The sequence below is a fragment of the Serinus canaria genome, chromosome 5, assembly GCF_022539315.1.
Source record: "Serinus canaria isolate serCan28SL12 chromosome 5, serCan2020, whole genome shotgun sequence".
In the NCBI taxonomy this organism is placed as follows: Eukaryota; Metazoa; Chordata; class Aves; order Passeriformes; family Fringillidae; genus Serinus; species Serinus canaria.
Window position 1 is genome coordinate 57,147,930 of NC_066319.1, and position 26,863 is coordinate 57,174,792.

Below are 26,863 nucleotides of genomic sequence, written 5' to 3' on the forward strand. Positions count from 1 at the left end.
TACCTGCTAGAGGCATGGTATGCACAGTGTTTTGTGACATGACCTTCTCCTTGTATTGTGCATGTTTTCTCATGTGGGGATATTTGGAGCCAAGAATTAATAGGGAAAATGGTTCTCATTTTCACTTCTTATTTTAAATTATTTTGTTTGTTTAAAGATCTGCCTGAGGAAACATAGTTATATCCCCCTGATGTTACCCCCATGGCTGCAGAGGCCACGGACTGTCTTTTCCTGTTTTCTGGGGTAATGCAAAAGACATCAAATCCAAAGGGAAGAGTCACAGCAAGTGTTTGGTGGGGAAGGGCCATGTGAAGGCCATGTGTTCCTGGATGAGGGGGCTGCCATGGTTGTTAATGCATTTCCTCCTTGTCTTTTTGGTTTCACTCTCACATATGGGGCCATCTGGTTCCTCTGTGGGACTCCCAAGACTTTTTGGCAAGCACATACATGAAGATGTCTGGGGTTTTTCCTCTTTGAGCCTTTCTACTACATCTTATTTCTGGAAACCCTGCTCAAAAAAAACAAAAAAAAAAAAAAAAAAAAGAAAAAGAGAGCTGCAGTCTCTACCTGTCACACAAACCTGGCTGTCAGCAGTGTTGATGTTGTAGGGCAGCCTTGGGAAATCCTGCCTCACTGACAAGTCTGGTGGCACATGAAGTGGCTGTAGCTTGCACTGTGGCTCAGTGGCAGGTGGTGAGAGACAGATGCTCCTTGTCCCCTCGGCCTCTGAAGTGATCAGGTGGCCTGAGATCTGAAGGCAGAAGGAAATTTAAAATATGCTCAGAGCACAAATTCATTCTTTTCAGGTCTTGAGAGGTTAGAAGCTCTTGAACTGTCTTGAGTGTTAATTCTTTTCCCCAGTGCCATATCAGACAAGAACCTGGTTATGAAGCTGTTGGGCTTTCTTGGAAGATAAATGTGACCTATTGAATGCCATTTATCATGATGACTGCTGTAAGAAATACAGCCTGCTGTCAGGGTACCTGGATGGATTACAGGCATGCAAAGCTGGAACAATTCAGCAATCAGCATCTCGGTGTGAAGGCCTTCCTGAAAGAGATGAAGTAATGGCTAAAAACAGAATAAATTTGTTTCAGAAGGCAAGATTAATCATCATGCAGGAGAAGGATAGCTTCAAGTGCAAGCAAGGAAATTGCACTATGAGTAATAAAGTTGCCCAGAGATAAAAAGCACCAAATCAACTAAGTATCAGGAGACACATTTCAAACAAGTTTTATCTGTCTCTAAAATGCCCCTCTTGGAGATGTAGGGGCAGACATGGCTGAGCAATCTCCAGGGATGGATTCCACCCTGCCTCTGGTTATCACTCCAAATTGTCCAATTTCACAATGTTCATAACTTCCCCTCCTTGTCAAATCTGTTCAACTGTAATGGAGAGTTATTCCTGTCTAACAAAACTGCTTTCTTATAAATAGTGAGGATTTGGCACAGCTTGTGCTTTATAACATGTACAGCACAAAATATTCCCTCTGCAGGCCTCAGCTGTCAGAGTAAGGACTGTATGGGATGGGGGGCTGAGCTGCCCTGTTGTCTTTGGGATGAGTTTCAGGGCAGTTTGGTTTCAAATGCTGCACTTTTATAATGTCCCTCGAAGAGCTTTTAACCAGGAGGTCAAAAAAAGGCATTCACAGATCAGACAGACGGCTCAGGGTGACATGAGCTGACTCATGAGCTGTAGGATGGCCTGGAAACACTTTGCCAGTTACTGTCCATGATCCCAGCACTCTCTGCCCTCCTGGGCACTGCCAGGCTGCTGCCCATCCCATGCCCAAAGAGCCAGGGGGGCTGAGGAGGGATTTCAACTGGGGCAAAGCAGTGACTCTGCTGTGTCCATGGCAGTGGTGCCAGGGAAGGGATGGATCAAAATCCCTGCAGGGATCTAAAAGCCATGTGGATGTGGCACCAGGGACATGGGTTAGTGGTGGCCTTGGCAGTGCTGGGGGAAGTGCTGGACTTGATCTTAGAGGTCTTTTCCAACCTAAATTATTCCATGTTTTTTGGGAACATGGTGTGCAAGCAGTGCTCTGCTGAGCTGGTGCTGTTCTGAAACCACAAGTTTGTGCCTGTGGCAATGAGTGAGAGAGTCCAGGAGGGATGGAAAAGGGCCAGATGACTTTTTTGCATATCTCCTTAATTTTTAAGCCTCTTTTAAAAGGCTTCAAGGGTTGATTAGGAGAAAAACTTCAGCAGTGAAGAGGTTGGGATAAAAGGCTGGCTGGATTTTGGAGGAGCAGGTAGGAAAAAATGGCAAGACTTTCCAGGGGAATCTTTCTCCTTAATAAAACCCTTATATCTGAGAAAGCTTTGCTTCACTAATGCCAGCTTATGGCTGGCATTTATTTTTGGTTTAGAAACAGGCGTTAGAAGGAAATTGAAAATATCTAAACGTTTTATCTCAAAATTTCTCTTTTTTTTTCTTTTTCTGAATGAGATGTTTAATTTAGGAAACAGATACTTGGAGAAAGCAAGTGAAAGAGACATTTTAATGCCTTTCAGTGCCTGGAAGAGGCCTCCAGAATCCTGCAGAGGGGCTGTGCACCAGGGCCTGGAGGGTCAGCACCAGGGCAGTGGCTTCCCACTGACAGAAGGCAGCACTTGAGTTAGATTTTATCATCTACTTTAATTTATGCCTTAAATTTTCTGATGTTTCTAGGGAAAATAACTCACATCTCTATTAGTCTGAAGGTGGCCAAAAAAAAAAAAAAAAGTTGTGATTTTGAGCTGCTATTGTTAGAAAGAATTGCCTGGAATTGCTACAGATTGGTGAAGCTGGGGCAAATTCTGCCCTTCCAGAACTCCCCCTCTGCTGTTCCCTGCACATGTGGACTTGTTCTCCAACATTTCTCCTGCTGATATTTCACAGAAAATGCCACTCCAGTAGCTGGTGACCACCAGGGATGAAGATGGGCAGGTAAGGCTGAGGTAGGAGCTTCTCCTGGCCTCTGTTCCCATCAGATAAAGACCACGTGGTCATGGGGCAGCTGCTGGTTTTCCAACAAGTTGGTAGATCAAATTAAAACCAGAGCTCTCAGCTGGCTGAGTGCCTCATCTTCACTACAAATTCACTTATTCATGGATTACAAATTTTCTTTTTGCCCCTCCTATGAGGATTTAGGCTCTGTTACAAAATCAGGATATAAAAAAAATTTCACGCCACTCTAACAGGTACAGGAATGTTTTGGATGAATTCAAATCCCTGCAGTTGTTATTCCAGCTCAAGCTAAATTAAAATTTACAGCACAAAGAGTGGCTTCTGGGCTAATGTAAATCTCAGTTCAGGCTTTGACAAATCCAGATTAGTATTTTTGGTTGCAAAAAGAGGTAATGTAGGCATGACTGCCTGGAAAAATTCTAAAGATTAGCTACACCCTGCTTAAGGGAAAATTATTTTGATCCACAGCTCTTAATTCAGTTTAATAACCTCTGTAAACTTCTCTGAATTTTTTTAAAAGATTAACTCAGCAGAATTTGAGTTGGAAGCATTTTGTCACTGTGGACTCCAAACACTGCTTGTGCATCTGCCTCTTGTGTGCACCAGGAGGAGGAGGAGGAGTGTGAAAGATGATGACCTACTTTAGAACAAGGGAAAACAGCTTTAGCAAATAATAACTTAAAAAAAACCCCAACCTTCTCTTTCAGAGTAATTCTTGCAGAACAATAGAGCAATGTTTGACACTCAGAAACCATACATTCTAATTTCATTGTGTTTTTCATTTAGGAAAACACTTGGAAAATGAAGGCTCTGCATTCAGTGGGGAAATTGTGCAGTGTCTTGAAGGTACTAATGCTGCTATTAAGAAATCGGTACGGGAAATTTAATATTTAGTCTCAAACATGTGGGAATAAATTACTTGGTAACCGTGGAATTAATCTTTCACAGTTGTACTATCAGAAGTGTTCTCTTGTGTGAATTAAGAGAGAGAGAGAAAGGCATTTTGGGGTGAAGGGGGGGTGCTTGCCTGCGCTTTGCTGCCTGCAGAGGTTTGGCTGCCACAGAAAAAACCAATCTGGCAAGGGAAGATGGCAGAGCTGATCCAGGCCTTGGCTCACCTGGAGGGGTTTTAATGGGGGAGCAGAAAATGTGATTTGTACATTGTAGGGGGTGGGGAAATTTGATGTGTGCCTACACTTCTGTCAAAGTAAAAAGAGTCTTATGGTCAGTGAGGTAAATTGTGCCTCAGGGCTGAAGTTCTCCTCTCAATCTGTTGTGATTTCAGTGTTGGGTTTTGGGCACATGTGTGGGATCAGCAGGGTGACCCCATGGTCTGGGAAGAATGATGGATCTGACCCCATTGATCAGAAGGCTAATTAATTACTCTATTATGCTGTATTATTCAATGCTATATTACACTACATCTAAACTGAAATTGCACAAGCACCCAACTCAACCCAATCTCCTGGCTGTCTCCTGACTGACCCTCAGGACACAGCTTGCAGAGACTGGTCAAGAAAACAAAACACTCACAGCAGAATCCAATTACCAAATTCCTTCAGGTAAGTAACCTTCCAACACATTCCACATGCTCACAATACAACAGGAGCAGCAAATGAGATAAGAATTGTTTTCCCTCCGTGCTTCTCCAGGAAAAACCCTGGGAGAGAGAATTGTCTCTCCCTGTTCAGAGAACGTGAATCCCACACATGTGCAAGCTCTGAATCTGCACTGAGCCAGCAGGAGCACCATGAAAATCACAGGGAGGCAAAGGTCTGCTTGGGAAGAGCTTTTTACATCATAGAGACCTCAGCACTGTCAGTGCCAGGGAGGGAAGCACTGCTCCCCTGCCTCAGGGCTGCTCTGAGGATGCACCCAGTGGGTTCTGCAAGTGCTCAGAGTTCAGCAGGAAGGTGGCTTGCCCTGGGGCTGGGTGCAAAGCTGTGGCATTCACATTCTCTGAACAGAGAGAGACATAATTTTCTCTCCCAGGATTTTTCCTGGAGAAGCACAGAGAGAAGGAGAGAAAGCAATCCTTATCTCTGCTTGCTGCTCCCGTTGTTTTTGCACATGTGGAATGTGTTATGGAGATTGTTTACCTGCAGTGATTTGTCAGTTGGGTTCTGCTGAGGATTGTTTTGTTTCCTTGGCCTATGAGGTCCAAGTTGTGTCCGACTGTCTCAGAAAGTCACAAGTTTTTCTTTAGTATCATTTGTGTAGTATAGTATAGTATTTCTTTAGTATAGTTATAATATAGTATTAATGTAATATATTATAGTTTTAATAAAGGATTTGTTTATCATTCTGAATCAATGAGTCAGATGCCAATCATTCTCTGTGTCAGGGGCTCTCTGCATTGGATACAAAGTGATTAAAAAAAAAAAAATCAACCTTTACTTGAAACTTTTGCATAGATTCATAAGTTCATAGAATGCCTTGAGTCAAAAGGGAACCACAAGGATCAGCAAGTCCAGCTCCTGGCCCTGCACAAGGCATCCCCAAAAATTCCACCATGGGCCTGAGAGTGCTGTCCAAACACTTCCTGAATGGTGATTGATAATAACAGACCTGGCAGAATTATGAGCTGGGGATGGCTGCTCACAGGTAACTGCTGTAAGACCTCTGAAGCCCATAAAAGCCAGAATGGCTTCAAACAGAAGGTGTTTTAAAAGCATTTACATAACGTGTTTATTATGCAGGTGTAAAACTCCTCAAAGTTCCCTTTCTCCTTCAGTGGGTCCCTAAATCACCTGTTTCAGGCCAGCTCTGCATTAGTCTGTTGGATGAGTGTTTTATGCAAGGTGCTGAAATTATAAAGCTGCTTTCTTTTTCACCACTTCAGCTAATTGGGGATGTAACTCACAGGAAAATTAAAACCTTTTTCACATTTATTTTACACCTCTAAATATTTCACCTTGCCAAGGGAAGGCAAGTAATATTTATGCATTCATGCAGAGCTGGCTCTGCAGACAGCAAATTTCAACAATATCATTTCTTTCCATAGTGTCTCAGCAGGTGATTGTGACTTCCAGAAAAACTGAAGGAGAAAGATTGAATTGGATTTATGCATAGGTTGTCATGCCTTAAAGACAATCTTGTTCCAACTCTCCTGCCATGGGCAGGGACACCTTCCACTATCCCAGGCTGCTCCAAGCCCCATCCAAGCTGGCCTGGAACACTGCCAGGGATGGGGCAGCCACAGCTTCTCTGGGCACCCTGTTGAGCAAGGTGAGCAAGCAGAATGATTTACCTAAACATGGAAAATATCCATTATCAAATAATTTTTAAAAAAATCATAAGGAGAAAGTTCTTTTTCATCAGTTGTGTTACTTCATTGTCACTTGTGGGTTTTTTTAATTGTCAGAAAGAGATTTGAAGGCATACACGTGAATGTCTAGAAGAGACTATAAATAGCAGCAATCTTTGCTTCAGAATGCAGAATTTTCCAGGAGAGATTATTGCAGAGATGACAGGTAGTCTTGACTTAACCAGCCCTGAAAAAAATGATCCCCCAAAAAAAAACCCCAAGAAGAGAATTGAATTGTGGATGCATTTCAACAATTCAAAGTATTCTATAAAATAAATCTTGCTGCTAAAAATTGTTAATAATAATAAGAATTAATAAGTCATTAATGGAAGAAGATGGGTGTTTGCTGATGTGTGACACTGTGAGGGTAAATCTCTCACATAAGAGTATAAATGAGAGGCATCTTTAATGGAGATCCTGCACAAGCACTAGAGGAATGACTGGAGAGCTGCAGCATTCCCTCTGATCCCAGCTCTGTGCTGCACCTTCCCTCTGTGGGAGGTAGGGATAATAATACTTAATGTGACATTGCTTCTGGGTGGGGTTCACCTGTCCAAATGTTTGTCACCTGTCCCTTTGGACAGCAAAGAGAAAGAGACTTTTCAGACATCCTGGAAGAGCTGTTTTAAGCAAGTCAGGAGAATCACAGAATCATTTAGGTTGGAAAAGACCTCCAAGATCATCAAGTCCAACCACTCTGCCAGCACTGCCAAGGCCACCACTAACCCACGTCCCCAAGGGTCACATTCACACATTTCTGAAATCCCTCCAAGGATTGGATGGTGACCCCACCACTGTCCTGGCAGCCTGTGCCACTGCTTGACAAACCCTTCAGTGAATAGATTTTTTCTCTAATACCCAATCCAAACCTCCCCTGGCACAGCTTGAGGTCTCTTGTCCTGTCCCTGTTTCCTGGGAGCAGAGCCTGACCCTCACCTGGCTGCTCCACCCTCCTGGCTGGGAATTGCAGAGAGTGAGAAGGTTCCCTCTGAGCCTGCTCTCCTCCAGGCTGCAGCTGGAGCTCACCACGAGCTGGATGTTCCTCTTTCTCTCCTTGGCTATGACAGGAGGCTAAAGCTTCAGCTCCAATTTAGAAATCCACATGAAAAAAAAGTTTGAGCTCTATTTCTCTTTCTTCCCCTCAGGTATGGCTTGACTTGTAGGATGTGCCCAAGGCATCTTCTGCTACCACCCCTTCTCTTTGCACTGTGGTCACAAAACAAATCATTCAGGGAGCTGAGAGAGATGAAAGTCAGGGCTTCCTTTTCTTGGGAGAAGCAAGGGAGCTGCAGTTCTTTATCCAGCTAACCATGAGGCTGCATGACTGTTGGTGGCACAGGAGGAGGGATGGCCTGGCAGGGTGGCCACAGAGAGCAGGACTGGATTTTGATGAATACTACCAAATTAGATCAACTTTAAATTCATCAAGAAACAGAAACCAGGCCTTTTTTTCCTCTTTTTACTTTTTCTTTCCCCCACAGCTGTGTTTGATGTTTGTTTTTCACTTTCTTTTATAACCAGTTCCCCGCCTCACCTCTCTCTGCCCACAGCATGTGTCTGCTTTGCAGCCAGAAGGTTGTTTGTACTTTTTGCTCTCATCCTGCTCTCCCTAAGTGGGTTTTTTTTTTGTAGGGGTAGATGTACCCTGTTGTGTCTCTTATCTCTGAAACTAAAGAGATGCTGTAGTACAACACCCCTGCACAGAGGAGCTTCATCCACCCATGCTCTTCCTTTTCACACAGCAGTGGCTCTTCTGGGAGAAAAATACTGAATTTCAAGCCAGGTGATCCCATTCCTTATCCTGGGCTGCCAGAGCTCACTGTACAGAAGATTTTTTGGGGTGGAAAGGAGTAATTTTTATCAGTTCACTATGTGTCTAGTGAGTTTCTTAGAGGAACAGCATGAAAAAGATCAGTTGTTGAATGAGAACACAGCAGGCTTCTTCTCACTGGGAAATGCAGATGACTCAGGGAAAAAGTGGTGGGACTAAACTACTGGAGTAAATGCAAATTATATGATTTCTGGGATATCAGAATCACAGCTATCCTGAACCAGCTGACGGCATCAAGAATAGAGAACTGAAGATTATAAATCAATCCCTTAATGCATTATCTTATATATCTAAATAGCTTTGTATACCTAAGAGGCTTCCACGTGTTTTGCACTTGTTTTTTAGCCCTTGTTGCTGCTGCCCATGAATCCAGTGCTGCTCAGACACATCAGCTGCAGCTTGCTGTGCTGATGGAACTGAATTCCTGCATGAGAGGCAAAGAAACCCTTTGGAAAGAGAGAATGCTGCACCATGGCATGCATGGAAAATTGCACTGAGATTACTGAGAATGGAAATATTTTCAAATCATGGTGAGCAGTGCTTGGCCCTCACCCCTGCAGCTCACTGCTGATGTTCCTAAGCAACTCTCTGCTGCAAGAGGTTTTTAAGATCTTTTTTTTTTCTGGAACAGCAGAGCCTGCTGCTGCTGCCTGCCTTCTACAGCCCTGGTGAGCTCGCTGAGGGAAATCTGGAGCTTTAACAATTAATGTTAAGGAACTGCTGCAGTCAAAAATCATGGAACAGAATCATTAAGGATGGAAAAGCCCTCTAAGATCATTGGGTCCAGCCATTTGTCCTCCACTGCTAAGCCCATCATTAAAGCATAGCTCTAAATGCACATCTGCACATTTTTTAAACCCCTCCAGGGATGGTGACTGCAGCATTTCCCTGGGCAGCCTGTGCCTGGTCACCCTTTCAGTGGCTGCATTTTTCTTAATATCCAATCAAACCCTTCCCTGGTGTCCCTGTCATATTTTCTGGAAAAATCCCTTTGCCAGGATTTCTCTCCTGGGAAGCTGAGAAGCCTCAGAGAAAAAGGGAAACAATATTATCTCATTTGCTTCTCCTGTGTTTGCTGCTTTGGAATGTGGTTGGGGATTGTTTATCCAACATGTGAATTGTTTGATTGGTTTCATGTGAATTGTTTTGACTTAATGACCAATCACAGCCAGCTGTGTTGGACTCTGGAGAGTCACAGGTTTTTCATTGGTGTCTTGTTAAGCTTTCTGTCTGTATCCTTCCTCTGTTCTTTAGTATAGTTTAGTATAGCATTCTTTAATGTAATATATTATCATAAAATAATAAATCAGCCTTCTGAGAACATGGAGTCAGATTCATCATTTCCTTCCTGCTGTGGGGGACCCTGAAAATACCACACCCTGGCACAACTTGAGGCTGTTCCCTCATCAAAAATCAGAGTTTTCATCTAAAAAAAAAAAAGAAAACAGTAGAATAATTCTGAATCAGTAACTGTGCTAGAGATCCATCTTCTTCTTCAAGACTTGCTCCAACAGAGACTTGGGAGATGTTTTCTCCCTGCCAGATTTCATGTCACTGCCACCTCCTGCCACGCTGCTAGAGCTGTTCAAAAATAAATCACAATGCCCCTTCTTTGGGGAAGCCTCTTCCTGCTCTCTTTGTTCTTCCAGTGCTTGCAAGCAGCCCTTCCATTTTTGATTAAACTGGTGGGAAACAACTGCACCAGAAAAAGCATAACTTTCTAGAAGGTAAGACACAAATAACTGGAATTTGTTTCATTGGAACACAAAGTCTTGGATGATCTTATCACAGCTCCTGGTCATGTCATGCTTTATTGTGTGTCTATTTATTTTGTTCATGTGTGGTAAGGAAGGATTCATTTCAGCAAACACAGAATGGTGGCATCACAGAATGGTTTGGGTTGGAAGGGACCCTCAAGACCATTTTGTTCCAACCCTCCTGCCATGGGCAGGGAACCCTGGAATGAGATCATCTTCCAAGTCCCTTCCAACCCAAACCATTCTGTGAGTGTAATAAAAAGGTAAAGGCTTTGAAACCTACTCACAGCTCTGCAGACGGTGCCAAAAATGAAATTACCTTAGAAATTATTCCAGAAGTTGAATTGTTGCCTTCTGATATCTGTTCCCACAGTGCCACAGGCAGGAGAGTGACTCCCTTGGGTGCACATGTGCAGTTTGGACTTCTGTGTGTGTGGTTTATATAAATGTACTCACAGACATGGAATGTGATTTTTTTCTGTATCAGAACCTCTCAGAATGTCACATCTGCATTGATGCTTCTTACAGACTGTCAGACAAACCAACACATACTTGGAATTCACTCCCTCCAGGCAAACTGCTTAAAATAAAGGTACCTGCATTGCCCAGCAAGCTGTGAGCAAGGTTTTACTGGTTTTTTAATGTTCTGTCCTACTTTCTGTTGTGTACATTTGATATACTTTCTGAATGATAACAGACAGATTAAAAATTATTTAGATTTTTTACTAAATCTGGTATAATCAGGTTCCTACACTGGAAAAAGATCACATGAAAATTGATCAGGTCCTAATTTGCATGACATATTAATTAGTCATAGTTTCTTTATCTTAAAGAATTTTGTCATTTGGTACATAGCTGTGGTTTTTGCAGAAAATTATTTTCTTCTGGTCTAAGTTTTGTACTAATTTAATTATAGAAGGCTTCAGATGTATAATTTTTAAGTGTTAAATATTGCACAGTACATTGCTCAGTTAATTGCATTATTTTTAATATGGAAGAAAGAAATTAAAAGGAAAAAAACTCATCTTCCAAGAAAATCTTCCAAGAAAAAGGTTGAATTTGAAAACCCAAGTATAAAATTTTTGGACTTTTAGCACTTGATAAGTTTGAATTCAATGGCACCTCACACACAAAATTCTTTGGTCCATCAGTGCAAAGGTCGAAATTCAATTTCATAACTGGTCAAAGTGAGGGGCATTTATAGAGAAATGCAGTCCAGTCCTTTTAGGAAGAAAATGAGCTTTTTTTTGATACCTGACCTTACTGACTGTTAATTTCTTGGTTACAAAATCACTTTCAAGGTCTGCATGGGCTGTTTTTACCAGATTCATGGGACAATTTGCTACTCTTTGGGTCAATTGATCAGACATTTTTATAAGGAATATTAAAAAGAGTCAGTGAGAGGCTGATTTGGATCCCAGTCCCTCCCATGCCTCTGGAGGAGCAGCTGAAAAAGAGAAATTAAAATAACAGATATTTAGTGGATGCAAACTATGATGTGAAATAGGAAGAAATTTAGGGAAGAAGACTGTTCAGACATTATAAAATAGTTTGTACTCCTCCAGAATTTTAACCTGACTTAATCCTACAGTGAGGGTCCCTCAAATAGTAGATTTCACAGGTTAACACTTTAAAGTTTCTTTTCATTACCAAGCTGATTGGTTATTTTTTTTAACTCTTTCTGTGATTAAATGCAATTAAATACAGAAAGTACAGCCTTAACCACTGCTCCTTCAGTATTCTTCCTTTGCAGGCTGTGGAAATTCAACTGTGAAATCTCAGAGGGGCTAGAAAATAGTAGATGCTCATGCAGATATTATGAAAACTTTAAAAAACCCCACCAGTGGCAGTAAAGGGACTCATTATCTGCTGGTTTGGAAATTTCATTTGTTTTGACATATTCTGTTTTATTTTTATAGGCTATATTTAATTCTCATAGCAAAACTGAGAAAAAAAAAAACCCAAGCAACTGGGGAAAAAATGGAATTTAAAGAGACAGACATTTTGAGATTCTCAGAAAAGAGAATATGTGGCATAGAGATTTCTCCTTCTGAATGTCACCTGAATTTCAAGGCATTGCAAAAGGTGTGAAAATAATCAAAATATTAAGTAATATTTTGATTATTTTCAAAATAATCAAAATAATCAAAATATTCTGTGGACTTATCCAGGTTACAGTCATGGAACTCAATGTGCAGATCCTCAATTTAGCATAATAATAATAATAATAATAATAATAATAATAATAATAATAATAATAATAATAATAATAATAATAATAATAATAATAATAATAATAATATATTTATTATTATCATTCTATATTTTATAAATTATATATATTATATACTTTTATATTCTATCTTTATATTATATAATTTTTATATTTATATATAATTATTTTATAAATCTTTTAATAATTTCATTATTAATTTTTTTCTATATTAGTTGCTTCTCTCCTGATCTGCCTTTTGAAGGATTGTAGGACAAGAGTAAAGGGAAAAAAGTTGAGACTCTTCCTGGTGAACCAAATCCTGCTTTTGAACCTCCTTCCCTGTACAATCTGAGCTCAGAATCCCCAGAAGAAAATATAAGTTCCTGAAAACTTCTGTAAAACCATTGCTCAGAATTCCACTATTTTTCTTGGTGGCAGAACTATTTCGTTAATGTCCTCATGAAATGAATGTTGCCATTAATTAACAATGTAATTACTGTAAAAAATGAGCTGCAGGCAGCATCCAGCCATGGCCCTTGATCTTGTAGGCAGTTACAAATGTCTCATCTTTACACTTCTCAGCATTAACTTCAGTAGAAATGGGTTTTGCTGGGGAAGTTGACCAGGTTGTTTGAGGGTCCAGGGGGTCATGATCTGATGATGACCAGAGAGCTGCTGGCCAGGAATTTCACAGCCTGAGTGGAACAGAAGCACTGGATTTTTGGGGTTTTTTTTCTTGTTTTTCTTGGGGTTTTTTTTCCCTTTGTGCTGCATTTTTACAGCTACTCAGTTGAGTTGAGTCAAAGAAAGTATCTCATCAATCCATTTTTTTTCCTTCATATTTTTTGACACATACTCCCCAAGCCTGGTCAAGATGAATTTCTGGTTCTGTATCTGTTTGCTATAAGGGTTTCTTACTCCTCTTTTTTTCCTTTGGTTTACCCTTTTCTCCTCTGTATCAGATTTCTTTCCTCCTACACTTCTTTAGGTAGACTCATGGTTCTTGCACAACTCCTGTTTTGTATAGGAAATTTAAAAAGGAAACAATCATCCCTGGTTCTGAGTGCATCCTGTAAAACACACAAATGCACAATGTTCACCCAAGAGAGAACTATAAATCTGTGCTCAAACTTTTATCCTGTACCTACCTGACAGCATCTCTTTTCTCCCTGTGTACTTTTTCTATGGAAAATATTGCCTCTCCCCACAAGCCTGCCTTGACTTGTAATTTAAGACCTTGTAGTAAAAATCCTGCTAGATCTGTGTGTCCTTGCCCTCTTTGCCAGTTTTATTCTCATCAGACATATCAGAGGGAATTCATGAATAAAGATGGAATGGAATAGAGCTCAAAAGCATGTAGACACATCTTATAGTCACATGAGAGACCTGAAAATTAGAATGCATGATTTTTTTCTTAATTTTTTTTTAACAGCCTCCTAAATATGTCTACATTGGTTTTGTCTACTAGGATTCAGCTTGATTCTGAGTTACTGCCTTTACAATCAAAACTTGCTATGGAAAAGAAGGATTTCAATAACGAATCTGGAAAGGTGAGAGAGACATATTTATCCTGGCTCAGAGCTTTTACTACTGAGGCCATGGGCTAAGGTTGAAAGGCTTGAGAGGCATTGAGAAGTCTGATGAGCTTGAAGAAGAAGTTTTGTGTGCTGGGATGCAAGGGAAGAGAGAGGTTAGGATGAGGTTAGGATGTTGATTTGGGAGGGACTAAATGTGCAGTAAGAGCTTGGGGCAGACAGATGGATGTGGGAGGATTGAGGGGAGATTTGTCAGCAGGGATGAGGTCGGGTTCCTGGTCTGGAAAGTTGAGTGTGCAGATTTCAGTCATCCTGGCTGACTTCTCTGTGCTTTTTTAATGTTATTATTGACTTTCACTGTGTGGGGGGAAAATCTAAATCTGGTGGGGGGCTCTACACTCATCTGTCCCCAGGGGCTCTCCTGGCTGTGTCCACAACTCCTCCTCCAGAAGTGAACAAAGCCAACAAGAGGCTGGGGCACTAAAAACTGCCCTGCTGGGATCAGGCAGCACAAGCTGGGAGCCACATTCTCCCCATGCCATGGCCCCTCCAGCTGCTCTTCTGCAGCATTCACAGTGACCCCAATCACCCATTTCACGTTTCCTGTGTCTCTTTCATTTTCCTGCACTTACCTGCCTGTGCTGGGTTTCAAGATGTGGGTGGGGGTGTGTGTTCTCTTATCATCTGTCAGAGCTGGGCAGTTCTCTGCTGTTCATTGACAGTTTTCTTAATCTCTCCCACAGCCAATCCTCCCTCCAGGAGATCTCTGCTGTCCATGGCCACTGAGTGTCCCTGCAGGGCTGATCAAATTCCACCATCCCATGGGGAGATGCTCTGCCCAGGGGAGGAGCCAAGCATTCCTACCTGGATCCAATCTGCCCTGGGAACAGCCCAGCAGCCTTTGCCCACTGCATTCCCAGAGGAGCAGCTTTCTGCTGCCCTGCATTCCCAGAGGGAGAGCAGGCCCATCTCCAGCAGCCCTGGAGCTCCAGAGGAAAACTCCCCCCTTGTGCAGGATCCCTGCTCCAGCAGAGCCACAGCTGGCACTGCAGGAGGGCTGAGCCCCCCTGGGATGGGACTGTGCCACCACCCTGAGCCCCTCTGGGATGGGACTGTGCCACCACCCTGACACACAAGGGGCAGCTCCTGTTCTCACTCTGGCAGTGCTGTTTTGTATTACTGCCTTTTTTATTTTATTTTTATTTTCTTCCCTAATAAAGAACTGTTGTTCCTTCTCATACATCTTTGCCTGAGAATCCCTAAATTTCAAAATTATAACAATTCAGAGGGAGGGGGTTTACATTTACCTTTTCAGGGGAGGCTCCTGCCTTCCTTAGCAGACACCTGGCTTTTCAAACCAGGACACTGCCTCCACTGGTATTGCACACCTACCATCCCATCCTTCATTGTCAAGCCTTCCCCGTTTTAGGCACTGGTCAAAGTTTTCTCTGAATTATTGTAATAAATCTGTTGGAGTGAGTGATGGTGGTCAAGACATGCCCCAAGGCTACTGACTGTCACTGTTCCTTAGAACAATGAGGAGCTTCCTTCCCAAGGAAAGTAGGGCACTGAAATGCTGAGTGAGAACTGTGCAGCTTTCAAAGATTCCAGAGCTCCTTTGGTCTGCAGCAGATGCTCTGTCCCCAGGGGAATTGTCTGGCTCCTGGTCACCAGTCTGATCTGAGACAGGATAAATCAGATGCCAGGAGTGCAGGAAAGATCCTCTGACCTCAGAAAGGTGGATTTACAGCCAGCCTTGAGGATTGTTCTCACTCTGCTGGTGGAGAGGTTGTGCTCCTACATCACCAAGGACATGGTCTGTAATTCCTCAAGCCTCCCTAAAAATCAGAGTGAGGCTGTCACTGAGTAAACCATTGTGCTGGATTCATTCTCATGCTCTTGCTGGCAGCTGAGCTAAGCAGAACATACAAAAGAGATGGCAAATATACCTTGATACTTTCCTACTCTGTCTTTGCCTTAATATGATCCATTCTAAATGAGACTGTTATCAGAGCACTGCTCCTTCTTTTGTGTCCTGAACAGAACTAGGTATAAAAAGCAATTGTAACTGTTTATTTTCACTCAGTGACACACTGGTAACTCTTTCTACTTTTTAAACTTTTCCTACTTTGCTTTATTTCATCCTATTTTGATGAAACAACTGAAGTTACTTCCTTTTCTCCTCCATTTTTCTTTCAAGGCTTTCAGTAAATCTGGCAATTGCCCTCCACTCTTTTGATCTGCAAAGTGCCTCAGTCTGCATGCTGTGTTATGGAGGTGATGTGTGTGAGGGGAATAAATTCCTTTGTAGGAGCCACGTCAGATCAAGCTCATTCTTCTCTGTTTGGAGCATTACAGTGATGTAAAATATCAAAGTAGTTCACAGAAATGAGACTCTGCTCACCTTTCTCTGCCTTCCTCACACACCTGTTTCTACCAAGGGAGCCATTTCCTCTCTTCTCCATATTTTACTCTTTTTTTTTTTTTTCCATTTTTATGCTGATTTTTCTGCCACAGTCTTTTATTTAAATTAAAAAAAAAAATAAAGCTCGTGAGAATATCCAAACATCTATACTTTGAGTTTATCTGATGTTTCCAGCCTTTGATCACAGGAGTGGATAGGACAGGTTTACCCAACTTCAGAGTCTCAGAGGGAACAAAACCAGGTAGTGCAGCACTTGACATTGAAGTCCTGCACAGAAATGAGTTCAGAGTCCTGTGTTGCTTCACATCTTGGGCCCAGTTTCATTCCTTTGTTTGGCTTTATTTCCTGGATATCATCTTGTGTCTGTTCTCCAAGTCTCCCAGCCTGCATAGATTGTTCCTGTCCTCCCTTTCTGTGCTTCACCTACTGCAGCAAAACAGAAGGGAAGTATTTTTCCACTGAAAAGTCATTTAACTTGTGACTTGTGTTTCTTTGGCCTTAACCAAGATGAGACTCCACTATGCTGAGAGATGCACATACATCAAATTAGACTTTTTTTTGGCCTGAGCTACTTGTGATTAAATTTAAGTGCTCATCAGGAGTAGGTGAGTGAAGTTCAAATCAGCTTCATTTCCCAAAATAGCCATGCTGGGTAAGGCTCAGAGCTGGTCCTACCAGGATCCTGTCTTCTGCAGTGATCAATAGTCCTCCTTGGAGGAGTAATGCAAGAACAGTCAAATATAGAATGACCCTTCTTCTGTATCATCTCCATGACAAATGGAGTGTCAGGAACTTCTCTGGATGAGGATGATATCTGCAATTTAATAGCTTTTGATGGAATTTTACGCTATGCTGGATCTTCACTGCAATGTTCTCCTACCACTGATTGATTCTTTCAGCTCACATGTACATTTATCCTCCCTAATAACTTATATAATTTATTTAATAAGGACAAGAATTCTCCTGTTTTAAACCTGCAGTTCTTGTGTTATGAAAAGCAGTAACTCATCTCCTCAACTGCTCCAGCAAAGGAGTGTGTGATTTTTACACACCTTTACTCCATGTCCTTTCAACTGCCTTTTTCAGACTGAACCAAAACGTTGGAAAAATCACAATAATTTCATTGATAATTGTTACCCATGATGAGACTGAATAATGATTCCTGTTAGTTTGCACTGGCCTCATACTGGAATTAACCTGTTTTTTCCTGAAGGACTCAGGTGATAGGATAGAGCAAATGCTTACCATGTCTGCAGATGGCAAACATGGTAAGAGTGGGAGCACCCTCTGCAGGGCAGAACTAGAATTAAGAATTATTTTGGCAAGCCAGAAAATAAATTTATGGGAAAAAACGTTCATAATAATTTTTTAAATCCATGTTTTCACATTTAGGTAGAAACAGTTGTTTGTGCAAATCCATCATGAGGGAGGTATTTAAGCAGAGATAAACAGAATTAAAGATGAAAAGGTGAACAACAAATTCAACAAAGATTTGCAGCAATGAAAAAGGCAACAGTCAGAGCAGTGTGTGTGAAAAGGTGGCCTGGCAAGGTTTAAGGTGTGTGTTCTCACCTGTAGCTTTGATACAGGACAGACCTGGAGTTTAAAGGAAGATGCAGATTATTTTGGGATTAAAGAGGAATTCAGTGAAGATAATGAGAAAAAGGTTGAAGAAATATGCATTTTTTCCATTTAAAACAGGTAAATCTAAAGAGAAGGCATGGAAGGAACTATCAAATAAATAAAAAATTCCTAGCAAGACAGTAGGCTTTTCTCCTTGCCCACTTTTTCAGACAAATAACTGGGAACAGAAGAGATTTAACAGAAGAAGGCCCTTAGAAAGCACTGACAGCACACAGAGGGAGGCCCTGGAATCAAACTGGAATCAGTTGTCTGAGTTTTGCAGAGACAGAGTATTTCTGGCACCAGGGCTTTTAAGGACAAATCAAACATCTGTCAGGGGTTCTTAGGTCTAATTGATTCTGTACAGCAGAGATGGACTAAGATGACCTTTTGAGATTACTTTCAGTATTCTTTCTTCTACTGTAAAAAGAAGAATTAAACCTAAGCAGGCTAATCTTGGAAGAAACCGAGAAACAAAAGAGAAGTATACAAAATTTTAAAAAGAAAAAAAAAAAAAAAAAAAAAAAAAAAAAAAAAAAAAAAAGAGAAAAGGGAGACTGGTTAAGCCAATCAGTTACTGGCAGACCCTGCTTTTATTCAATACAGCCTGAGTTTTTCAGTCATTACACTGTCTAAAAACCCTTTCTCTGCTTTGCAGAAAAGAGAGATGAAGTTTGAGAGGAAACAAAGAGGAGTATCCAAGGGCAAGGCACCTGCCTGGGGCATAATCAATATCCTGGGTCTGGTGCTTTCAGCCAGGGATTGTAGGAAAAGGCCTGGGATGCAGCTGAGGTGTGGAATAGGCTGTGAAATGTGGAATTCATGCTCTGAAATTATTCTGTACATCTTTCAGGCCCTTGGCTTGCACCTCTGTCTGATCATATCTGTCTGGAACCAAGATGAAATTTAGCTGGGTACTGGTAGAGCTGATCCAACATTATTAAATCAACACAATTTTGTGAAAGCAAAGGAGGAAAAGTTTCCCTGCTTGAGCATGACCTGTGCTGCTCTGGCTGTTCTCACCCATTTTATTTGGTGCCATAGACATGAGTGGTCTGTGTTGCTTTTGGAAACTCCTAAAATTTGTTCAATGGGGTGAAATGGATGATGTTGTTGAAAGAAAAAACTGTCTTTTTAATGTCAGAGGAATACATTAACCTTTGTATTTCCATAAGCAAAAACTCATTTTATTCTTCCTGTTCTCTTTAGACACAGTGAAACTCTTTGGAAAATATTTAGAAAACAGTGGTAATATTCAGTTGTAATTATTTTTTTCACAGAGCAATAATAAAATAAGATCTTTTTGCAGTGAGCTCAAGCCAGGACTAGGCAAAAGCCTGAATGACCTGACAGTGCTTCATGGTAACATGTTAATAACTACTTCAAAATGAAACAAAAAAAATACTTTTTTTTAAGATGACATTTTAAAGAAAATCTTTCAGTCCTTATATTTTAGTTTTCTGGCACAGCAATCTACCCCATTTTAACTCTTAACTCTGTTGTAAATCTTCTCAAGGGATAGTCAGAGGAGATCATTATTCAAAAGATGAACTTACATTTTCTGTTGTACTGATTTGCATAAATCTATTTCACTTACCATGTCAAAAACAAAATTGCATTTTGCAAATAAGGCATACCATCTTTGAAGTCATATCAGGCAAATTATTAAATCTGTGTTTTCCAGCAATGTATAAAATCTTGGCTATAAAACCATTTTTTTCCCAATATTATTCTTTTTGTTTATCTGATGCTCAAGCTTTCCTTAAACCTGTACCTCATAATGCTCTTGCTGTTCTCATTCAGCTCATCAGCCATGTAATATTTTTCCAGTTGGATGTGGCTTTAATTTTTAACAGAAATTCAAATAAACTATCAAAAAAGTTTTTTTTCACCAGTTATCTTGTCAGAAAAGCAAACTTTGGGGTTTTTTGATGCAAGGATTGGGTACTTGAAAAGATTCTTGCAGAACTACAGGTCTGGTGGCCAGTCAAGCTATGGGAAAACAAGAAAGCAAAGCAAGTTTCTTAACATTTTGTGAGGGGCTTTTCATTTAAAGAAAAAAATAAATTGTACTGTGTGTCACTACACGAATTTCTGGAAAGTGAGTGGGAAATACTGAACATGGTGCCAACTCTAGCAACAAAAATTCAGCAATGAGTGGAGAAGATCAGTGGTTTTTATAGCAGGCTACAATACAAGCTGGAAGGACTGGATACTCTGGATGTCAAAAAATCCTGAATGAGTGATCGCTGTAAGATATACTGAACTTTTTTATTTTTCCACACTTCTTTTTTTCCTTCTAAATCCCACAATAAATTAATTCTTTGCTGGAATTAATTTCTTTTCTTTTATCAGGCACTGTAGTGATGGAACAAAAGGAAATGGCTTCAAACTGAAAGAGAAGAGGTTCAGATTGAATTAAGGTTAGGAAGGAATTCTTCCCTCTGAGGTGGGGAAGCCCTGGCACAGGATGCCCAGAGAGGCTGTGGCTGCCCCATCCCTGGAAGTGTTCCAGGCAAACTTGGATGGGCCTTGGAGCAGCCTGGGATAGTGGAAAATGTCCCTGCCCTTGGCAGGGGGTGGGGAGTGGATGGTTTTTTGGTCCCTTTCAATCCAAACTATTCTCTGAATCTGTAAAACACAAGCAATGGGTCCAATATTTCTGCTGCACATTGAGACCATTTATTGGTCTCTTTCTCCAGGCAGCACTGACACAACCAGAGCACACAGACTCAAGCTGCACCAAGGGAAATACAGGTTGGATATTAGGAAAAAGTTTTTTACAGAAAGGGTGATAAAGTTCTGGAATGGCTGCCCAGGGAGGTGGTGGAGTCCCCATCCCTGGGTGTGTTTAACAAAGCCTGGATGTGGCACTGGGTGCCAGGGTTGAGTTGAGGTGTTGGGGCTGGGCTGGACTCAATGATCTTGAAGGTCTCTTCCAACCCAGGGATTCTGTGGTTCTGAGAAGAACCAGAAATGCTTTAAGGTATTCCTTAACTTCCTTCATCATCCTTAACTTCCACTTCCTGAAGAGCCATGATAATAGCAGTGAGGGAGCTTTCAAATAGTCTGAGCATCACTGATCTTCCCAGAACTGTGTGTTTGCTTTTCCACAAAAGATAAATAAAATGAGCAGACCTCAACTCCTGCAGCTTGTGGCTGGGTGGTTATCACCCAGTGATTCATACAGTGAAAGAGTTTAATTTGAGAGGATCTTACTTTTGGTTCTGGTTTTGGCCCTTCAGCACTGCTCTGCATCTTCCTCTAGACTCTCTACAGCATCAAGTTTTGGTGACCAATACTAACCCAACTACCAAAAAAAGAAAATCTTTGATCTATTTAATGCTCTCCAGGAAGGTCTCCATAAATGAAGCACACAGAGCACAAACTCTGCCTTACAGAGAATTTTACAGTGCATTTCTTCTTCTTCTTTCACAGAGCATTTCTTCTCCAGCAGTCAGACTCAAACATCATGAAGATTCAGGCACATGTTTTATCTTTTGTTGGAAGGAAGAAGACAGTCTGTTTCCACTGGTGGGGGATAGAAGCTAAGAGTATGTGATGAAAAACTGAAGTTCTCTGGTATATTCAAGCTCTACTTTTTTTTTATTAAAGTCTATTGAAAACCAGGCTCTATTGTTTTATTCAAATATCACGTTAGGAAATGAACAATTCACAAGCAAACCATTGTATTAGGATGTGTCACAAGCTTTTTACACAAATTCACAGTGATAAATAGATAAAAAGACATTGCTTTCCATCTATACCAGATACTTAGGAAGAATACAAAGTGCAACTTTTTAATATTATACAGTCTCACCCAGAGGTGTTTCACCAGAAGTCTGGCTCATAACTTCTTTTTGAAAATAAAAGTTTCCAGAGCATAACAAGCACTAAAATTGCTTCATCCAGATCACTGGGACAGAGTTGTTGGCACAGTCTCCTTCTAATGTCCATTCCCACCTTCAGAGAGGATCCGTGAGGGCTCTGTGTACTTTGCTGTCATCAGGTAGAAGAGGGCAGGGGCAGGTACCAGGGCAAGCAAAGGCAGGTCCTGCTCAAGCTTATCCAGTTTGGAAATGGAGATGATTCCATAGGCATGGAGTAACCAGTGGCTGAAGAGGACAACGAGCCTTTTCTTCCTCACGAGCAGATCCTTGAAAAACTTGCAAAATAAACACAATTTCCTGTTAGCATTCAACCATATGTTAGGCAGCATATGAAAATTAAGAGGTGTGACAGGTAGAGCACAAAAACCATGTGAAGCCTCCTGGGTTTGAGCCCTTCCAGCACACACCCAGCTTCTCAGTGCACCATCAGGGGGAATTCTCACATGAGATTCCTCCAGCCAAGAGGGAAAGGGATAAAGGAAGAGGCTTAAATGTAAAATACACCACTGAGAAAAGGCAAGACACAAAGTGGTCTCTGCTCACTCAAGTCTTTTTTACTCTTTTAACACAGGAAACATGTTTACCCACCTCCACTTCAGAAGCAGACATGTACACAGCCAGGGTAAACAAAGAGAGCACCAGGATGATGTATGGGAAGGCATAATCTAAAGACAAACATGTAACACGTTAGCAGCAAAAAATGGCACAGCTTATCCTTCAGCAGAGAGTTTTTCCACAGGTGTGAAGCAAACTGAGCTGCTCTAGCTGCCCCTTAGCATGGCACCACACAAGCATAGCAGTGAGGGTCAGCCAAGCACAACCTGCACAGCTCTTCCCTCTGGGGTTTTCTGCTATTTCTCAGTGGAGTTACCCAACACTTACACCACAAATTAGGAAATGATAATGAGAAAAGTAGTCAGGCTGAGTGGGGATTTTGTGGCACCTCTCCAAATGTGACAAGAATGCTGGAAGCTAAACCAAAAACAGCCGATCTTCCCAAATTTACACTGAAATCCATCTCTGAAATCAGACAAACTCTGCCTTAGCAAAAAGTGGAACTAGTTCACTCTGAAGTACTTTCCTCTCACACCCCCTCTCCTCCTTTTTTGGGAAAGGGACAGTCTCTAACAGCACTGCTGAGGCAAAGCACTGCTGGTCAGAAGGACAGAGCTCCTAACAAGCAACCTTTCCAGGTGAAACTCCTCAAAATAACCCTAAACAACAGCCTTACTCCCAAAGCAGAAAGTGTCCCTTCCTTCTGTCCCTTAAGTCCTTTCTTAGTGTGCATTGATAGGTGTGTTCAGGAGTGTTTTTAGGAGAGAACTCACAGAGGAGGCCTCCTCCCACAGCCTGCAGCACGGTGAGGATGGGGAAGAAGTAGAGTGCTGCATAAATGCTTTTAAACCGGTCAGACCTCCCCAAACCACAGGCAATCTTCTTAACCAGGAGAGGCCTCAGCAGCATCATCAGCACAAGACAAAAGGCATAATAGATAAACACAATGGTGTACCTGGAGAAAAAGAAAAATTCCTTAAATTTTTTTCAGTTTATGCAGTTTCCTCATAGACTCAGGTCACAATCAAGGAATTTGGGGTTAGGCAGTGAACTCTAAAGACTTTATGGGTAAAAGGATTAAACACAGAATGATGGGCTCACTTTTTCTTAGGGGAAACAGACAAGGAAACAGTTCCAAGGAAAGAACAAGAAAACAAACAACAGTTCCAAGGAAAGGAAAAAAAGAAGTTTTAAACTACGTATTGACATGCTGATAGGACATAGTCTCAAGCTGCACATGGGGAAGTTCAGGTTGGACATCAGGAGGAATTTCTTCACAGAAAGGGTGATCACATACTGGAATGGGCTGTCCAGGGAGGTGATGGAGTCACCATCCCTAGAGATGTTAAACATCTGGAAATGTTTAAAATCTGGAAATTATCTTTAATCTGGAAAGACTGGAATTGGCATTCAGTGCTATGGTGGTGTTGGGCCATTGGTTGGACTCGATCCCAGAGGTCTTTTCCAACTAAACTGATTGTGTGATAGCCTGGACTATACCACTTTCTTTGATTGCTCAGAAAATCATTAAGTGTTGCCAAATCTACGTAAAACAGCTGAATGCACGAAAGATTCAGGGGATTGACTGCCACTGATCCCAGCTCTACCAGCACTTTTGGCAGCTTGGAGGAGAGGCAGGGGGGGCACACACTGACAAGGGGCACACACTGACAGGGGGGCACACACTGACAGAGGGGCACGCACTGACAGGGGGGCACACACTGACAAGGGGGCACACACTGACAGGGGGCACACACTGACAGGGGGCACACACTGACAGGGGGCACACACTGACAGGGGGCACAAACTGACAGGGGGCACACTCACAGTGGGTACACAGCCTCGTGGGTGCAGTGCACAGTGGTGATGTAGTCGGGGCTGGGGTTGTAGAGCATGGTGTACCAGTCCGAGAGCTTCTTGACGGGGCAGGAGCGGATGTGCAGGGAGCCCACGGGGTCGCTGAGCAGCAGAGTCACCACGGCCGCCACGCCGCACTCCAGCAGCGCCGTCAGGTGCTGCAGCACCGCGCTGGAGCTGCGGGACAACAGCACGGTCACTGCCAGGCTCTCGGAATCTCTGCTGGTCACAGCCACCCCGAGGGGCGTTAGGAAGTCTCCTTTCCCAGCCTGGCAGCCAAAGGAATCAGAACTCTTCTATTCTTGTTCTTGAGGTTGTTTATTGTTTCTTATCTCTAACATTCTTTCTCTCACCCACTGGTCTGTCTGACAGACCGGGTTGAGGCACACTGCCCGTCCTTGGGGCACTGTTATCTTTTATACTAAAAACTACTTGTACATTATTTACTGTAACTTCCCAATACCTATCACCTATGTTAGACAGTGAGCTTCTACTCTAAACCAATCTAAAAGTGCCAACATCACCCAGAAGATGGAGGCCAAGAAGAAAGGCTGGACACACCTAGATTCCTCCATCTTGCTCCCTGAAACCCCATTCTAAAAAACCTCAAAAATCTATTTTTCACCTTGTGACAAACTAACTATTATTCTACTTAAACTCTTTTGACTTGTAATTCTTCATATAAAGGTTGATAATTGTTTTTCCCATGGGTCAAGATCAAATGCACAGGGGTCTTGGGCTCTGTGCCAAGGTCTCCAAGCCCCCTGACAGGGTTTCGAGTCCTCCAGGGCAGCCAGAGGAATTTCCTGGGTTCCCACACCATGCTGCCAGCTCCTGCAAATCCCAACAGCCCTGGAATCCCACAGAGCCTTCTACAGAGTTAAAACCCAGTCAGTGTGGAAGCTCTTTGATAATCTCAGGTGGCTTAGTGTGTAAAAGAAAAGAGCGGTGAAGGTGACGCACCCCACGTCTCAGAAGGGGTGACATTGCTGCTTGTGATATAACCAGAATTGCCAAAGCTGCAGGTCCTTATTGAAGATGGTAAATATTCATATATTAAACATTCCCAGTCCCCTATCTGTTCAGTGCTCATAGAATCACAGAATGATTTGGGTTGGAAGGGACTTTAAAGACTATCAAGTTCCAACCCCCTGCCACGGACAGCTCAGTACACTCCAGAGCCATCACTCCTCAAAAAACTCCAGTCTAACACCTAATGGCCACATGCTGCTGTGGATTTAAACCTCTTTTTTACAGAACTTCTCTGTTGTAAAGGCCACAGCAGCTCTGCTATCAAGAGCCAAACCCAGAATACATATTCCTAAAGAGAAAACTCAAACCCATCCTCTCATTGCATTTGTGCAGCCCTGATGATATTGACCCAGGGGACAGGTCAATATCATCAGGGCTGCTGCTGCTGTCTACTGGGAAACCAAATTCAGCCCAAACTGCCAGCTGGACTGTGCACTGCCACAATAAAGAGGTACAGACCATGCCCTGAGGGCAGTGACTGGACAGGGTGCCCTGCAGGACACTTACATTTGTAAATAAACCCTCCCACAGCTGCTCTAAACTTCTGTGCAACCATATCAGCTCAATCAACAACAAGGGTGGATGGGGCTCTGAGCAACCTGGTCTGCTGGAAGGTGTTCCTGCCCATGAGAGAGAATTGGAACTGGATGATCTTTAAGGTTTTCACCCAACCCAAACCAGTCTAGGATTATAAGAACTGCTGGACAGTTCAGTTCAGCATCTCAGATTGATCATTCATGGATAAAATATTTCCCATTTTAAACAACTCATCTAGAGAAAGGGTACACAAACCTCTTCTTTCCAGAATACCACTCAATAAAGAACCAGTGTAAAACCAGGGGCAGCATGGCCATGAAGCCGAGGTAGAGCCAGTCATAGCGGTCTGGAGATCCCAAACACTCCCTGCAGATTTTGTTGTCATCGGTTCTTTGGCCTCTAGGACACACCTGCAGAAGGCAGAGGTTGGACTGAGAATCCCACCATCCCTGAAGTTAATGGAAAAACAGCTTGGGGCAAAACATAGACCAGATTTTTAAAGAGATGACACAATAACCCCAGTAATTTCTCAGCTTACACTTGCTCTCTCTGGCTCTTCTTTTTTAATATAAACAAGGATAAAGCATGATTAACAGCTTTCATGCAAGCCTCCATTTTCCTCTCCTGCTGTCACACCACTCCCTTTCATCACAGCTCTCTCACCAGGTTGCTCACAACCAGAGCTCTCCAGCTTCATCCCACCCTTCCTGGGTCTGGCTCTCCCTCAGCACTCCAATAAAACCGGCGAACACAATCATTAATTCCAGCACAGCTCTCCACACCATCCCGATCTGTGTCAGCTTTTCCAGCCCCTCCACTCAGCTCGGGTACAGCACCGAGCCCCCAGCACATCATGTCACGGTGCAGCTCCTGTTTCGGTCAGAGAGCCGTTCTCGCCACGCCAGCCCCCGTCACTGACCCGCAGGGCCGGGCTGGGGCTCCCGGCGGGCCCCGCCTGAGCCATTCCGTACCGGGCCGAGCCTCGCACTCACCCCGCAGTCCCCGTAGGTCTCCACGGAGCCATTCACCGACAGCACGGTCCTGCCGCAGTACAGCCCAAGGCAGGCGGGCTGGATGTCCACAGCTGCGGGGAGAACGCGGGCCGCGTTACCGGGAGAGGCACCGAACGCCAGTCCCGGCCCGCTCCAGCCGCTGACAACACCCTCAATCCCATCCACACCTCCACCCGCATTTCCAGCCTGGTCTCGGTGCCCCATCCCGGCCCGTCCTACCGGCGCGGAACATCGCGGTAACCCAGCAACCGCGGCCCCCGTACTTCCGCCTCAGAACTTCCGCTTCCGCCGCGGGTCGGCTCCGCCCGGGAATGCGGGGCGGGAACGCGAAGG

At 42.8% G+C, this 26,863-nt stretch overlaps 1 protein-coding gene across 1 annotated transcript; it reads right to left on the reverse strand.

Moving 5' to 3' along the window:
- Positions 1-21,229: 21,229 nt before the first annotated feature.
- On the reverse strand, positions 21,230-26,837 carry JKAMP (JNK1/MAPK8 associated membrane protein). The gene is made up of 7 exons (XM_009101653.4): positions 26,750-26,837; positions 26,510-26,601; positions 25,773-25,927; positions 23,919-24,125; positions 22,865-23,046; positions 22,125-22,201; positions 21,230-21,811 (listed from the first exon to the last, which is right to left on the reverse strand). The coding sequence occupies exons 1-7, from the start codon at positions 26,760-26,762 to the stop codon at positions 21,593-21,595; spliced, it is 945 nt and encodes a 314-aa protein (XP_009099901.1). The 5' UTR covers positions 26,763-26,837; the 3' UTR covers positions 21,230-21,592.
- Positions 26,838-26,863: the final 26 nt, after the last annotated feature.

Bases quoted from the DNA above. Each gene is read 5' to 3' on its own strand.
- JKAMP (XM_009101653.4), bottom strand. The intron at 25,928-26,509 runs GTGAGTGCGAGG...TGCCTTCTGCAG, and splicing joins AGACCTACGGGGACTGCGGG to GTGTGTCCTAGAGGCCAAAG. The intron at 21,812-22,124 runs GTGGGTAAACAT...TTATTTTGCAAG, and splicing joins TGTCTGCTTCTGAAGTGGAG to TTTTTCAAGGATCTGCTCGT.